This window comes from Sinocyclocheilus anshuiensis, unplaced genomic scaffold, assembly GCF_001515605.1.
Source record: "Sinocyclocheilus anshuiensis isolate Anshui unplaced genomic scaffold, SAMN03320099.WGS_v1.1 scaffold796, whole genome shotgun sequence".
Classification (NCBI taxonomy): domain Eukaryota; kingdom Metazoa; phylum Chordata; class Actinopteri; order Cypriniformes; family Cyprinidae; genus Sinocyclocheilus; species Sinocyclocheilus anshuiensis.
The window spans coordinates 88,030-105,529 of record NW_015557105.1 but is presented as its reverse complement, the minus strand read 5'-3'; the positions used below and the strand labels follow the sequence as shown (position 1 = coordinate 105,529).

At 34.4% G+C, this 17,500-nt stretch overlaps 1 protein-coding gene across 1 annotated transcript in view; it reads left to right on the top strand.

Annotated features, from left to right (window-relative positions):
* The window catches only part of kif13a (kinesin family member 13A), a 90,428-nt gene that overhangs the window by 36,330 nt on the left and 36,598 nt on the right, over window positions 1-17,500 (top strand). The window contains exons 10-20 of the mRNA XM_016472625.1: window positions 4,404-4,515; window positions 4,594-4,806; window positions 6,196-6,306; window positions 6,389-6,523; window positions 7,918-8,048; window positions 9,417-9,503; window positions 9,575-9,750; window positions 11,956-12,163; window positions 13,101-13,263; window positions 14,371-14,514; window positions 15,394-15,543. Coding sequence (XP_016328111.1) covers window positions 4,404-4,515; window positions 4,594-4,806; window positions 6,196-6,306; window positions 6,389-6,523; window positions 7,918-8,048; window positions 9,417-9,503; window positions 9,575-9,750; window positions 11,956-12,163; window positions 13,101-13,263; window positions 14,371-14,514; window positions 15,394-15,543 — 1,630 coding nt within the window. The remainder of the gene's footprint in view (window positions 1-4,403; window positions 4,516-4,593; window positions 4,807-6,195; window positions 6,307-6,388; window positions 6,524-7,917; window positions 8,049-9,416; window positions 9,504-9,574; window positions 9,751-11,955; window positions 12,164-13,100; window positions 13,264-14,370; window positions 14,515-15,393; window positions 15,544-17,500) is intronic.

The following is a 17,500-nucleotide window of genomic DNA, read 5'->3' as shown; positions in this document are numbered from 1 at the left end:
TCCGTTAGGACAGTATCTGTGAGTTGTAGGCTCTCTGTGAGCCTCCTTACAAGATGTCCTGAGCATGGAGTGTAGTTAGGCCTCCTCTCGTTTAGAGAGTCGTCATGCTGAGGCCTCCGCTCCTAGAGCTCGGCTAATTACTGCCAAAGCTCCGCTAGGACAGCGTCGGTGAGTTGTAGGCTCTATGTGCGCCTCCTTACAAGATGTCCTGAGCATGGAGTGTAGTTAGGCCTCCTCTCGTTTAGAGAGTCGTCATGCTGGGGCCTCCGCTCCTAGAGCTCGGCTATTTACTGTGAGCATCGTCAGGTCTCCTCTCGCTACAGAGGGTTATTTATTGAGGCCTCCGCTCATGAGAGCTCCGCTAGGACAGGATCTGTGAGTTGTAGGCTCTATGTGAGCCTCCTTACAAGATGTCCTGAGTGTGGGGTTTAGTTAGGCTTCCTCTCGTTTAGAGAGTCGTCATGTTGAGGCCTCCGCTCCTAGAGCTTGGCCATTTACTGTGAGTGTCGTCAGGCCTCCTCTCGCTACAGAGAGTTATTTATTGAGTCCTCCGCTCGCGAGAGCTCCTCTAGGACAGGATCTGTGAGTTGTAGGCTCAATGTGAGCCTCCTTACAAGATGTCCTGAGCGTGGGGTGTTAGTTAGGCCTCCTCATGTTGAGGTCTCCGCTCCTAGAGCTCGACTAGGCGGTAGGGTAGTATGCTAGGTTGTTAGGCTTTGTTGGAGCCCCCTTGGCTACTGACCTTATATGGAGTGTGCTAGGCCACCTCTCACTTTGAGAAGTGTTGTATTTAGGCTTCCACTCTGCAGAGCTTCACGGGCCATTTAGCTAAACTGAGCGTTAGGCTCTCTGTGAGCCTCTTTGGCCTCCGCTCCTTAGAAGTTCTGGTCTATGGTTCCGTTGCTGGTGCAGGGGTGAGGACTCCTTGAGTCTTGTCTTGGCTCAGCCAATAAGGCACTCATCCCTTCAGCATGGCGGCGTTGGTATACCGTTCCCCTAGCGCCCTCTAGAGGACACAGCGTAGAGTTCCCTTTCGAAAGGGAACGTCTCAGGTTACGCATGTAACCATGGTTCCCTGAGAATAGGGAACGAGATGCTGCGTCCCTTGACCATGCTTCAGGCATCCCTGCATGCATCTCCTTCAGACAAGAAGTGGATGACGTAATTCACAGGTGCCCTTTTATACTTTCGGCCACACCAGTTATGACGTCATGGGTTGCCGCCTGCCAATGTCAAGTTCATTGTCATGTTTAGACTCATGCTTCAGACACCGGTCATGCAGAAGGCGTTCCCCTAGCGCCCTCTAGAGGATGCAGCGTATCGTTCCCTATTCTCAGGGAGCCATGGTTACATGCGTAACCTGAGACTTTTCTGAACCCAATGTTTAAAAAATGTACAAATACAATGAAAATAGCAGTATCGGTACTCTGTATCGGCTAGTACCAAAAATAAAAGTATCGGTATCGTCCGAGTACTGGAAAAAGTGGTATCAGTGCATCCCTAGTGTTTTATGTCATTTCTGTGGTGTATTATGTTGTTTCTGTGGTGTTCATGTTGTTTAATGTTATCTCTTTAGTGTTTTATGATGTTTCTATTGTGTTTTATGTTGTGTGTGTGTGTGTAGTGTTTTCTGATGTTTATGTGGTGTTTTATGTTGTGTGTGTGGTGATTTCTGATGTTCATGTGGTGTTTTATGTTGTGTGTGTGGTGTTTTATGTTGTTTCTGTGGTGTTTTCAGATGTTTCTGTGGTGTTTTATGTTGTTTTATGTTGTCTGTTTTTTCTGATGTTTATGTTGTTTGTGTGGTGTTTTATGTTGTGTGTGTGGTGCTTTATGCTGTTTGTGTGGTGTTTACTGATGTTTCTGTGGTGTTTTATATTGTCTCTGTAGTGTTTTGTTGTTTGTGTGGTGTTTTATGTTTTTTTTGTGGTGTTTACTGGTGTTTCTGTGGTGCTTTATGTTGTTTTATGTTGTCTGTTTTTTTTCTGATGTTTCTGTGGTGTTTTATGTTGTTTGTGTGGTGTTTTATGTTGTGTGTGTGGTGCTTTATGCTGTGTGTGTGGTGTTTACTGATGTTTGTGTGGTGTTTTATGTTGTTTGTGTGGTGTTTAGGGATGTTTGTGTGGTGTTTTATGTTGTGTGTGTGTGGTGTTTACTGATGTTTCTGTGCTGTTTTATGATGTTTGTGGTGTTTTATGTTGTTTGTGTAGTGTTTTATGTTGTCTCTGTTGTATTTTCTGATGTTTGTGTGGTGTTTTATGTTGTTTGTGTGGTGTTTAGGGATGTTTGTGTGGTGTTTTATGTTGTGTGTGTGTGGTGTTTACTGATGTTTCTGTGCTGTTTTATGATGTTTGTGGTGTTTTATGTTGTTTGTGTAGTGTTTTATGTTGTCTCTGTTGTATTTTCTGATGTTTGTGTGGTGTTTTATGTTGTGTGTGTGGTGATTTCTGATGTTCATGTGGTGTTTTATGTTGTGTGTGTGGTGTTTTATGTTGTTTCTGTGGTGTTTTCAGATGTTTCTGTGGTGTTTTATGTTGTTTTATGTTGTCTGTTTTTTCTGATGTTTATGTTGTTTGTGTGGTGTTTTATGTTGTGTGTGTGGTGATTTCTGATGTTCATGTGGTGTTTTATGTTGTGTGTGTGGTGTTTTATGTTGTTTCTGTGGTGTTTTATGTTGTCTCTGTGGTGTTTTATGATGTTTGTGTGGTGTTTTATGTTGTTTGTGTGTGTTCTATGTGTGTGTGTGGTGTTTACTGATTTTTCTGTGGTATTTTCTGATGTTTGTGTGGTGTTTTATGTTGTTTGTGTGGTGTTTAGGGATGTTTGTGTGGTGTTTTATGTTGTGTGTGTGTGGTGTTTACTGATGTTTCTGTGCTGTTTTATGATGTTTGTGGTGTTTTATGTTGTTTGTGTAGTGTTTTATGTTGTCTCTGTTGTATTTTCTGATGTTTGTGTGGTGTTTTATGTTGTGTGTGTGGTGATTTATGTTGTCTTTGTGGTGTTTTATGATGTTTATGTGGTGTTTTACGTTGTTTGTGTGGTGTTTTATGGTGTGTGCGTGTGTGGTGTTTACTGATTTTTCTCTGGTATTTTCTGATGTTTGTGTGGTGTTTTATGTTGTTTCTGGGGTGTTTTATGTTGTCTCTGTGGTGTTTTATGTTGTTTGTGTGGGGTTTTATGTTGTCTTTGTGGTGTTTTATGATGTTTGTGTGGTGTTTTACGTTGTTTGTGTGGTGTTTTATGTTTGTGTGTGTTTTATGTGTGTGTGTGGTGTTTACTGATTTTTCTGTGGTATTTTCTGATGTTTGTGTGGTGTTTTATGTTGTGTGTGTGGTGTTTATGGATGTTTCTGTTGTATTTTCTGATGTTTGTGTGGTGTTTTATGTTGTCTTTGTGGTGTTTTATGATGTTTGTGTGGTGTTTTATGTTGTTTGTGTGGTGTTTACGGATGTTTCTGTTGTATTTTATGTTGTGTGTGTGGTGTTTTATGTTGTCTTTGTGGTGTTTTATGATGTTTGTGTGGTGTTTTACGTTGTTTGTGTGGTGTTTTATGGTGTGTGTGTGTGTGTGTGTGTGTGGTGTTTACTGATTTTTCTGTGGTATTTTCTGATGTTTGTGTGGTGTTTTATGTTGTGTGTGTGGTGTTTTATGTTGTGTGTGTGGTGTTTTATGATGTTTCTGCTGTGTTTTATGTTGTTTGTGTGGTGTTTTATGTTGTCTCTGAGGTGTTTTATGATGTTTCTGTGGTGTTTTATGTTGTGCGTGTGGTGTTTTATGTTGTTTGTGTGGTGTTTTATGTTGTCTGTGTTGTATTTTCTGATATTTGGTCTGTGTGTGTGTGTGTGTGTGTGTGTGGTGTTTTATGTTGTGTGTGTGGTGTTATATGTTGTTTGTGTGGTGTTATATGTTGTTTGTGTGGTGTTATATGTTGTTTGTTTCTGTGGTGTTTTATGTTGTTTGTGTGGTGTTTTATGTTGTGTGTGTGGTGTTTTATGTTGTGTGTGTGGTGTTTTATGTTGTCTCTGGTGTTTTATGATGTTTCTGTGGTGTTTTATGATGTTTGTGGTGTTTTATGTTGTGTGTGTGGTATTTTCTGTTGTTTGTGTGGTGTTTTATGTTGTCTCTGTGGTGTTTTATGATGTTTCTGTGGTGTTTTATGTTGTTTCTGTTGTATTTTCTAATGTTTATGTTGTGTGTATGGTGTTTTATGGTGTGTGTGTGTGTGTGTGTGTGTGTGTGGTGTTTTATGTTGTGTGTGTGGTGTTTTATGTTGTTCGTGTGGTGTTTACTGATGTTTCTGTGGTGTTTTATGATGTTTGTGTGGTGTTTCATGTTATTTGTGTGGTGTTTTCTGATGTTTGTGTAGTGTTTTCTGATGGTGGTGTTTTTTTGTATGTCTCCAGGTCTCTGACGACGCTGGGCTGTGTGATTTCTGCACTCGCTGATCAGTCTGCAGGAAAAGGCAAGAGCAAGTTTGTGCCATACAGAGACTCAGTGCTGACGTGGCTGCTGAAGGTGAGAATGATCATCAGAGTTCATTGAACACTGTTTAAATGTCTAGGGGAATCAAACTCTTTTCCTCTGCTGTTACAGGACAATCTGGGTGGCAACAGTAAGACGGCCATGATCGCCACCATCAGCCCGGCCGCTGATAACTATGAGGAGACGCTGTCGACGCTGCGCTACGCCGACCGAGCCAAGAGAATCGTCAACCACGCCGTGGTGAATGAGGATCCCAATGCCCGCATCATCAGAGAACTGCGGGAGGAAGTGGAGAAGCTGAAGGTGCAGCTCTCGCAGGCTGAGGTGAGCAGGGAATTATGGGAGATTATCTGAACCAGATTCTGCGACTGAACAAACATCACACCATGTTTCTCTAATATAGGGGTTTTCAATCTTTTAGATTCCCCAGATATGATCATCGTCATGCAAGCGACCCCCATCCTAATCTGAATATTTTCATGTATAAAGGCCAATTTATATTGTGAAAAATTAATAATATAATAGTGTAAAATATTACTTAGAAAATATAGTTTCTATTGCATGTTTTTCTACTCACTACAGTACTATACTGCTAGCTGCATTATTTATTTATTTAAATGTCTTTTTTTTATTATTTTAAATCTAATTTTATTCTTTATTTGTTGTAATTCTATTTTTATTTAGTTTAGTTTTAGTTAACCATAAATAAAATAAGAACAATTCAAATTAATTAAATCATTAAAGTCTAATTAAAATAAAGAAATAATTTAAAAATAAAAACAATGAAGATAAAACATTTACTATACTTAAATTAAATCATAAAAAATGTCAAAATTAAAATAAATAAATAATTTAAAAATAAAAACTGTTTGTAAAATAAAACACTGTGTACTGTACAGTAGTTAGTTGCATTTTTATTTATTTAAATGTTATTTTTAAATGCTTTAAATATCATTTTTATTATTTATTTTAATCAAATTTTAATTTTTTAAATAAAATAATATGTTTGTTTTTTAATCTTTGTTTTACATCTTAAATTTTTGTTAAATTTCATTAATTATTTATTCAGTTTTACATTTTTTGCTCTCTTTTTCTAAACTTTTCCATTGACTCCCTACGATTCTCTTGAAAACCCCTGCTCTAATAAGCATAAAATTATACAACACAAACAAAAATTTAAATTCTATTCATTTTTTTGTTGTTATTTTGTACAAATTAAATGTGTATTTATAATAGAAATTTCTCCCACATTCTCCACTAACTTTTCCATTGAACTTGTCACCATATGTTCTGGTATTGCTTGTATGCTAAGGATACAAGTGAAACAGCATTTGAATTTATCCCAAAAAATATATACCTAGGAAGGCATCATGCTACATGTCTTTGATCCCTTAAAATCCTCACTATGTAGGCAGCTTCACTAGGTTTTAGATTAGAACTTGTGTATTTTTTCCATCTAGTTGCCAAGGCATTACTTCTCATTTTTGTTTAGTTTAAGTACTAAAATAATTCAAACTAAAACTGAAATAGAAGATTTAAATTAAATAAAAGCCATATAGATATATTAAAATCAAATTTATTAATATTAAAATCAATATGGGAACTATAAAAATAAAAAATAATTCGAAATATTAATTACAACTATAGTAGTTTATCACTGATTCTAAAATGGGGAGCTGTTAATGATAATGTTTGTTATGTTGTGTCGGTCAGTCTCTGAAGTCTCCTGAGCTGCAGGAGAAACTCCAGGAGTCTGAGAAACTCGTTCAGGAGATGACCGTCACCTGGGAAGAGAAACTCAGGAAAACTGAGGAGATCGCACAGGTGACACACACACACACACACACACACTCGCACACACACACACACACTCACTCAGTCGTCTCACTGTGCTTGGTCTCTGCAGGACCGTCAGAAGCAACTGGAGATCATGGGAATCTCTCTGGAGTCGTCAGGGATCAAGGTCGGAGAGGACAAGTGCTTCCTGGTCAACCTGAACGCCGATCCGGCTCTCAATGAACTGCTGGTTTACTACCTGAAGGTACAGTGATCACACACTGAGACGTCAGCAGAGGTTTGCATCACTGTCACTGTTACTCATTCATTCCCAGTGGACGGCTGCAAGGATTGCTGATGCTTTTTTGTTTTTTGATGCATCTCAAGGGACACTTAGGAATAGTTTTTTTGTCTATTTTTCGAATGGACAAATTAGTAGAAACTGTTTATTTAATTTATGTTTTAAAATGTAGTTAAAATAATTAAAGGGTTAGTTCACCAAAAAATGAAAAGTCTGTCATTAATTACTCTCATATTTAATCAAAAATATCTTAATTTGTGTTCTGAAGATGAAGGTCTTAATGGGTTTGGAACGACATGAGGGTGAGTAAATAATGACAGAATTTTCATTTTGGGGTGAACTAACCCTTTAAACAATAAATTAATAAATACTATCTTGTTTTTTTAAAACATGAATGAAGCAGTTTTAAATATTTTATTTATTTTTCGTATACTCACTTCAGTACTGTACTTTTTATTTAAATGTATACTTCATTATTTATTTAAATCTAACTGTATTATTTATTTAATATTTCAAAATAAATAAATAATTATATACAATATATTTATATTTATTTATTTAAATATTATTTTATTATTTATATATATACTTTATTATAAAATAAAAATATAATAATTATATATATATTTACATTATTTATTTATTTATTTTATATATAATAATACATATTACTTTATTTAATATGTGTATAGTATAGAACATTATTTATATATAATTATAAATATGTATTTTATTTTTATCTTTATGTTAGTTATTTATTATTTATAATAAAATTATTTCTTTATTTTTCTCATTTTTGTAGTTGTTGTAGTTTTATTTAGCTACATTTTAAAACATTAAATATACAGTTTTTAAAAAAAATATACCTATTAATTTGTCCATTTAAAAAGTAATTTATTTATTTCCATTTTTATGTTTGAATGATTAAATTACTAACTTTTTCCTGTATTTTCCTGTAAGTGTCACTCCATACTCCACGCCATGCACGGCTACAATCAAAATGTATTTGCAAACAAGCTGAAATTGCATTACGGATGAATCATATCTGGAAGTTGCAGACATAGAAAATCCAGCTTAAAGGTTGTTTTCAGTGTTTTCAGTGAGTTGTTAAACCATCTGACAAATTCAGCCTGATTCATCCGATTCAGTTTATTCTTTCTGACTCAAAAGAACGATTCACAAATCTTGCATCACTAGGTCAAAGTACATCCGTCAGCGCCGTCGTATGAGCTGCGTTTGCTCTGATAGAGACCTGTGAAAACACCACCAACAACAGGCCTTTAGCGGTGTTTGTGTAACTCAGCCCACATGCAGGAGAACTCTGCAGTGCCTCCTCTGAGATGTTTGCTCTGGTTCAGGATCACACGCGTGTGGGAGCCGACACGTCTCAGGACATCCAGCTGTTCGGCATCGGGATCCAGTCTGAACACTGTGTGCTGGAAGTCACGTCTGACGGAGACGTCACGCTCACGCCGGCAGACAACGCCAGGTAACACAAACCTGTGTTGTTTATTAGCATGAAAATAAATAATATAATTTACAGTTAAACCAATGTATGCAAAATGAAACGGAAACAATAATAATGACATAAAAAATACAATACGTTTTAAAGTTTCAGGTGAAAGAAAAAAAAAACATTAAAATAATAATAATTTTTTTCAAACCTTTTTTGATATATATTAATATATTAAATATATATATCTTTGTGTTTAATATCTATGGATGTTTAATAAACTTTTACATTACATAAAGCTTTGCAAATGACATAATTCACATTACACACTTTAACCACTTATAATTCTAAATAATTATCATTAAGGTAATAAGTATCATTAATATTCTATTTTAGGATTTATTAATATTTTATTCTTATATTTTCTGTTTACATTTTAGTTAGTTTTAAAAAAAACATTAAAATAATAATAATTTTTTTCAAACCTTTTTTGATATATATTAATATATTAAATATATATATCTTTGTGTTTAATATCTATGGATGTTTAATAAACTTTTACATTACATAAAGCTTTGCAAATGACATAATTCACATTACACACTTTAACCACTTATAATTCTAAATAATTATCATTAAGGTAATAAGTATCATTAATATTCTATTTTAGGATTTATTAATATTTTATTCTTATATTTTCTGTTTGCATTTTAGTTAGTTTTAGTAAACTTGTTTTTTTGTCATTTTTAAAAAATATATTTTTCAAATATATATAAACTAGACTATATAATTATTTAATTATATAATTAAAATTATTAAAAATAATTTTAAACTAAACTAATTTAATAATTTGAGTACTTTTGTAATTAGTAAAAATTGGAAATGTTGGCAACTAACTTAAAAATATTTTATTTTTATTTCAATTATTGTAAATGTTTTTGTTTTAGTTGATAACAACACTGATAATTCTGAATATCTCTGAATATAAAAATATATGTTTACCTAATATCTTTATTTATATTTATATCATTTTTTATATTTATATTAATATCATCTTTATGAATTTTTAGTACTTCAAGTTAAGACTGAGAAACTAACTAAACAATAATATGTTTTTATGTTTTATTTAAGTTGTTGTAAATGTTTTTAGTTTTAGTTAACAATATCTTTATTCGTTTTTATTTCAGTTTTATTAATTTTAGTACTTCAACTTAAACTAAATAAAAATGAGAACTGTTGCCTTGGCAACTAACAAAAAAAATAATAAGTTTTGATATTTATTTCAGTTATTGTAAATGTTTTTATTTTAAATGTTGCAAGTTTAAAATATATAGTATTTTAGATGCAGTTCTTGTGTCTGATTTGTGTAAGATATTGTAATCCTGTGCTGTTTGACGATCGCAGGACGTGTGTGAACGGGACGATGGTTTACTCCAGGGTTCAGCTGTGGCACGGAGATCGTATTCTGTGGGGAAACAACCACTTCTTCAGGTGAGCAGCAGGTTGACATGCGCAGCGTCTCGTCTCGAGCTCAGACTCATCCGAGCGAATGTCGTCCTCAGAATCAATCTGCCGAAGCGCAAGCGGCACGGGCGACTGAAGGAGCCGGAGCGAGACTCTCCTCGCCAAAGCTTGTCCGAGGCCGACGCGGAGACGGCGAGCCAGGCCTCGTCCGAACAGGACTACAGCTACGAGTTCGCACAGATGGAGGTCATGATGAAAGCGCTGGGGAGCAACGGTACACGCCTGACCTCTGACCTCTGACACCACACTGCATGATAGAGCCTTCACTGCACAATACACATAATAATATATAATACATTGCTATCATTATATGGAATATAATGCATTACATTGCTATCGTTATATGGAATATAATGCATTACATTGCTATCATTATATGGAATATAATATATTACATTGCTATCATTATATGGAATATAATACATTACATTACTATACATCCCTATAACTAGATACATTTCTCATTGCTGATTATTATGAAAATGCAAAAAAATACAAAATAAAAATAAAAAAAAAACAAACAAAAAATTAAATATATAATATATTAAAATAAACAATTATATAAATGTACCTGATTATCATACCACTACATCCCCTATAACAAGATAAATTTAGCTTCATTTATTCTCATTGCTGATTATTTTGAAAAAACCAAACAAATAAAAAATTTAAAATATGATATAATAAAATAAATAAATAATTATATAAATTTACCTGATTATCATATCTCTACATTCCCTATAACCAGATAAATGTATTCCCATTGCTTATTATGAAAATACAATAAAAATACATAAGAATTCAATTTTAATTATTCATTCATTATTTAAATTTACCTGATTATTACATCTATACATCCCTTTAACGAGACAAATTTACCTGCTTGTATTTTCATCGCTGATTATTATGAAAATGCAATAAAAATAAATAATAATTTATTTGTAATAATTAATTAATGAAATAATTAAATTTACCTGATTATCACATCTATACATCCTCATCACAACACAAATTTGCCTGCTTGTATTCACATTGCTGATTGTTATGAAAATGCAATAAATTAAATAATAGTTTAGTTTTAATAAATCATTTTGAAAGAAATAAAAAAAGATTTAAATGAACCTGATTATCTTGTTCAAAGCACAAACTAGTCAAAAACAAGTGAAAAAAATCTATAAATGCAACACTTTTATTTTCTGTATATATTATTTGAAAATAAACCCTAATATCTTATGCAATTTTGCATTTCGGGAAATTTTATCTTGTTATAAAGATGTTTACATAACAAGAAAACAAGATGAATAGAAAAGATCATGATTTTTGTTCTTTTTTGTAACGCTGTTACATAAAAACTTTAAAAGTGTTTCTCTTCTAGAGAAAATCAACCATTAGCAGTGCTATTTTATGTTTTTTTTTAGTATTTTAATGATATTATTTATTCATATTCTGAATTAGCTTTTACTTTGGATATTTGTAGGATTTATTTTAATTTTTAGTAATTTTGTTATATGCTTTTGTCATTTTTTTTTTTCAGTATATCTTTAATTATATTTTGAGCTTTTACTTTGTTTTTACAATTTCCATTTTAATTTTACATTTACATATGTGACCCTGGAGCTCAAAAGCAGTCTTAAGTCGCTGGGGTATATTTGTAGCAATAGCCAAAAATACATTGTATGGGTCAAAATTATTGATTTTTATGCCAAAAATCATTAGGATATTAAATAAAGATCATGTTCCATGAAGATATTTAGTAAATTTCCTACTGTAAATGCATTAAAACTTAATTGTTGATTAGTAATATGCGTTGCTAAGAACTTAATTTGGACAACTTTAAAGATGATTTTCTCAATATTTAGATTTTTTTGCACCCTCAGATTCCAGATTTTCAAATAGTTGTATCTCAGCCAAATATTGTCCTAGGTGTATACATCTCAATTTCAAAAAATTGACCCTTATGACTGGTTTTGTGCTCCAGGGTCACATTTATTCACTTTGCAGACGCTTTTATCCAAAGAGACTTACAAATGGGGAATACATAAAGCGATTCATCTTAAAGAGGCAAACAGACACAGGAAGTGCTCAGAATACCAAGTTTCAAGCATTGTTCAAATAAGAACAAGCTAGACGGGGAAGGATTAAAAAAAAGAGAATTTTCTTTAGCGCAAGTTTTATTAATTTAGTTTTTTGAATATTGCTTTAATTTTTTTTTTTTTCAGATTTAGAAAATTTATTTATTTTTTTTACTTTTTCACATTTTTAATTTTCATTTCAGTGTCTTTTAGACATACATTTTACGTCTAATATTTATATTTGATTTTATTTCAGCTTTATTTCAGTGAACATTAGCACAACATTGTCGTGATGTATTTTAGTTTTAGTTGTATTATAGCGTTCTAGACGCGTCTCCTCGTCTCAGACCCCATGCAGAAGGCGGTGCATGCTCTGGAGAAGCAGTATGTGGAGGAGAAGCGTCTGGCACTGGAGGAGCAGCGGCTGATGTACGAGCGCGAGCTCCAGTCTCTGCGGCAGCAGCTCTCGCCGGAGAAAGCGTCTCAGCACCAGCGCTGCAGCAGCTTCCCCACACACACCACACACACCAAACTGCGTCTGTGGAGCGACGAGAGGTCAGAACACACACACACCAACCTGCTCATCTCTAACACACATTAACTATTTAGTGTTTTTTTGCAGTGCATTAAAGGAGACTTTTAATGCCCCTTTTTACAATATGTAATATAAGTCTCAGGTGTCCCCAGAATGTGTCTGTGACGTTTCAGCTCAAAATACTCCACAGATCATTTATTATATCATTTTGAAAATGCCTATTTTGAGTGGAAGCAGAAACACGCTGTTTTTCGTGCCTGTCTCTTTAAATGCAAATGAGCTGCTGCTCCCCGCCCCCTTTTCCAGAATAGACTGCGCCATTACAGCTCGTGCCTGATATAAAACATCTGTTTTGGTTCTGATTATCATGTTTATCGCGCTGAAATCATGCGTTTTAAACCATATGAGTTTAAACTTCTGATATACGGTTTTCTGAGTGCACACCCACAGAAAGCGGCTGTCACCGCATGTGAGTACTAAACTAAGTTCTCATTCACACACAAGTTTACGTTAAAAACACACATGAGTTACAAAAACTGTCGGTTATGTCTGTGAAGGTAAACAACTGGGAAAGTAATCGCATGTTTATTTTAGATCTAAATAGTGTTCTGTCGTCTGTGCAGACAAAGACAGAACAGTTAGCGTGTTTTGCTCAAGCTTTCGCCATGGCATTAGAACTACTACACCATTGTCGCTTGCAAAATTTCTGTCGTCTGTGCAGACAAAGACAGAACAGTTAGCGTGTTTTGCTCAAGCTTTCGCCATGGCATTAGAACTAGTACACCGTTGTCGCTTGCGAAAACAAAATGACGGCGCCGTGGGTGGAAACTTACAGATTAAGGGGCGGTAATATTATAATGAGATCCCTTTGCAATGTCACTAGGGGAGCGAAATCAGACGCGCTCGATTTTTCAGAGACGCTTGCAGAAAAAGGCTTGAAACGTGTGTGTGTTTCAGGGACGAGCTGTTTCGTCAGAGTCTGTCTCGGCTGCGTGAGCAGGTGGTCCGAGCGAACGCTCTGGTGCGAGAGGCTAACTTTCTGTCCGAGGAGATGCACAAACTCACCGACTATCAGGTCACGCTGCAGATCCCAGCCGCCAACCTCAGCGCAAACCGCAAGGTGAGAAACGCTCACGTTTACATGCATTGATTCAGCAGACGCTTTTATCCAGGAGAATCACAAGATATTTGTCATCAGAACCAACAATACAGAGACCCAAGTATAAACTAGATTAGCATACAAGCTAGAACAGAAGGGATTTTTGCTCGTGTATTTATTTACTTCTTCATTTGTCATACTTATTAATCAACCTATATTTATTAGATATCTATATTTTTTAGTCATTATTTATTTATTCATTTACTCATTTATTCATTAGTTCATTTCTTTGTGTACTCATTTATTCATATATTTATTCATTTACTTCATGATTTATGTACTCATTTATTTATTGATTTATTAAAATTTGTTGGCTCATTTATTTACTTATTCATCTATTTGCTTGATTAATTGTTTATCTGTTTATATATGTATTACTTTGTTATTTATTAATTTAATCATTACTTATTTATTCACTCATTTCTTTATCTATTTACATATGTATTTATTTCATGTATTTGTTTGTTTAGTTATTTTTTTGTTTGTTTATGTATTTGCTCATTTATTTATTTATTGACTAATTCATTCATTCGTTTTTTTTACTTGTTTTATCTATTTATTCCTTTGTTTATTTATTCATTATAAATTTACTTGCTCATTTATTTATTTATATTTATCATTTATTTGTTTGTTTGTTTATTTATTTATTTTTTATTTATTTAATTATTCACAGGAGTAGGAGTTACATTAAGTGCTTTCATTTTTGGTTGTGCATTAGGTGTTTTCACCTAATTTGTAGTTGACTAACAGTGACAGCAGTCTAGTTATTTTAAATCAAATTTATAATGCTTTTATCATCATTATGCGTGCAGTTTTATGACCTCACATTAATTGAACGACAACATGGATTAAAAATTATGCAAAAGCAGTTTGACCACCTAAAAATATACATTTACATTTATGCATTTGGCAGACGCTTTTATCCAAAACGACTCACATTGCATTTATACATTCATGCATTGCTTGTTGAAAATGTGATTCTATAAATGCAAACCTTAAGTGCAGTTTATGGTCACTGTATTATATTTCCTCTGTAATATTACATTGCTGTAATTATTTTAATCCCAGCGTGGCACTATAGTCAGTGAACCGGCCATCCAGGTGCGACGCAAAATGAAGGGAACGCAGGTGTGGACCATCGAGAAACTAGAGAACAAACTAGTGGACATGAGAGACTATTACAGAGACTGGAGGGAAGGAACACAGGAGGAGGTGAGTGAAAGAAAACAATGCTTTTATTCATCAAGGATGCATTAAACTGATCAAAAGTAACAGTAAAGACATTTATTATGTTGCAATATATTTCTGTTTCTAATAAATGCTGTTCTTTTGAACTTTCTGTTCATCAAAGAATCAGAAATGTGTCTTTAGCAGCAAATCAGCATATTAGCATGATTTCTGAAGATCATGTGACGCTGAAGACTGGAGTAATGATGCTGAAAATTCAGCTTTGATCACAGAAATAAATTACAGTTTACAATATATTCACATAGAAAAGAGTTATTTTAAATTGTAATAATATTTCACAATTTTACTGTCTTTTTTATTAAATAGATGCAGTCTTATTTATTTATATGTTTAGTTATTTACTAGTTATTTATTCACCCGCTTAGTTGTTTTTTTACTTATTTGTTTATTTATATACTCAGTTTTATTTGTTTGTTTATTTACTCATTTATTTTTAACTTTTTTTAATCATTTATTTACGTATTTGTTTGTTTATTTATTTATATGTTTGGTTATTTACTCATGTTTTCACACATTTATTTATCTGTTTGTTTATTTGCTTGTTTATTTATTTTTTTATTTATTTATATATAAATATATATACTCATTTATGTTTTTACTTATTTATTATTTTATTTATCTATTTACTCATTTATTTGTTTGTTTATTTACTCATTTCTTTGGTTATTTTCTTGACCTTGTCGGCAGATGTTTGTTCTTGTTTTGATCATAAACTCACTTCAGTTTGATGAATTTCTTTGTGTCTCCTTCCATTTTCTTTACTTGGTCTTAGAAAAGTCTAAAAACGTCTCAAATGTGCTCTGTTTTGGTTGATTTGTTTGTGTTTTCCTGCGTTTCTCGCAGGTGAACTGTCTGCACAGTAAAGCGGGCGATCCGTTCTATGAAGCGCAGGAGAATCACAATCTCATCGGCGTGGCAAATGTCTTCCTGGAGTGTCTGTTTCATGACGTGAAGCTGCAGTACGCTGTTCCCATCATCAGCCAGCAGGGGGAGGTGAGCGGCCGTCTGTGTGGTAAACAGGCTGTTATGGTGTGTTCACACCATAGACTGTATAAAAGCATGGACGTAGTGTCCGTGATGTCACCCGTAGGTTCCTGAAGAGCGTTTTTGAAGCTCAAAGTGGGCGGAGCCGGCTGTCGCCATCTTGGCAGCGCGTCACTCCCGGAAAATCGAAAATGGGCAAAAAGGCGGGAGCTGGTTGCTGAAACCACGCCCACCTAGCTCGACGGTGGTGCAGCAGCGGCCACCTGTCTCTCAAGTGGCCACGCCCTTAATTATGCAGAACTTTAAGGCTTAATATAATTTAAATGGATGACTTATAAAAAAAATTCACCCCCCTCACAGTTGTCATGAAGGGCAAAATTAGCTATATAGACCAAAATCATTTTTTGAACCAGGCTGTAAACATGTTTTTTTCTGCTGTAAAGTTGGGTATTTTAACATGGGGAGTCTATGGGATTGACTCCCTTTTGGAGCCAGCCTCTAGCGGCCAGTTGATGAATTACAGTTTAAGTCACTTCCGTGTTGGCTTCACGAGAGAGAGCGGGAGGTTGCTGCTTGGTTCACACCAAATGCGAAGCGAATATGCGCATCGCGTCACTCGCTCTAGATTAGGGATGGCCGATACTTATTTTGTTTTCGATACGATACCGATACTTTTAAAAACTAGTATCGGCGATACATGTTTTTTTTCTGCTGTAAAGTTGGGCATTTTAACATGGGGAGTCTATGGGATTGAGTCCCTTTTGCAGCCATCCTCTAGCGGCCAGTTGATGAATTACAGTTGAAGTCACTTCCGTGTTGGCTTCACGAGAGAGAGCGGGAGGTTGCTGCTTGGTTCACACCAAATGCGAAGCGAATATGCGCATCGCGTCACTCGCTCTAGATTAGGGATGGCCGATACTTATTTTGTTTTCGATACGATACCGATACTTTTAAAAACTAGTATCGGCGATACCGATACTTCTAAACTAAACTTTTAAATGATGAAATTTATTAAAAATGACCAAATTGCCAAATAAGTCACGTGATTTCAGTAAACGTGGCTTCGTTACGTCATAACTGTTTCGAAACGTTTCGAATTGTCAATGGTTCATGCAAGCGGCGAACCATTGAACCAGCGCCTATGGTTTTTACCTGATCTCGGATCAGTTATATCAATATGTAGATTTTAACGAGACATTTGTGTAATTAAAAGGATGAGAAGTAGTTAATAGTCTCTTTCTGGCCTCTATATACAAGCTCTCCATAAAACAAAACAAAACAAGCCTTGCAAATTAATATAAAATATTTTAAGAGCCACATATTATACAGGCACTTCATATTTAATGTTATTTTATCATTTTTAATAAAACATTTGCAGTGGGGTTTTTCTTTGGGGAGGGGTTGTTGAATTTACACACTTTTGACCTGCAGGCATCACTAGTGTGTGGTGATTCGAGCGCTTCGAAACAGTGAATCATTTTGCAAAGCAATTGGTTCAATTGATTCGAAGCTTCGAAAAGGTTCGTTCCTGACATCACTAGTGTCAATAAGCTCTTTGCTGATTGGCTTGCGTGAGAACGCGTCATGCGAATTTTCCGCTCGAGTTGAGAACTTGCGCTGAAGAAGCGATTCGTTTCTTATTTAATTGGTTCCACAGTGTTTGCTGATTTATACTTTATTTAAACATTGTGTAATTTATTTATTTTATTTGACATCATGGTGTATGCCATTCCTCCGAGCTTCTTATTCGTTTTTGCTAATAAACGTTCTATGTTTCTTATTTATTTGGTTTCACAGTGTTTGCTGATTTTCAGTTTTGTATACCTATTAAACTTTGTGTAAGTTATTTGTTATTTTATATTAGGCATAGCCTATAGCATGGTGTATATTTATTCGTTTTATTAATAAAAGTTATCTGATTTATATACACTACCAGTCAAAAGTTTGGGATCAGAATGATTTTTAA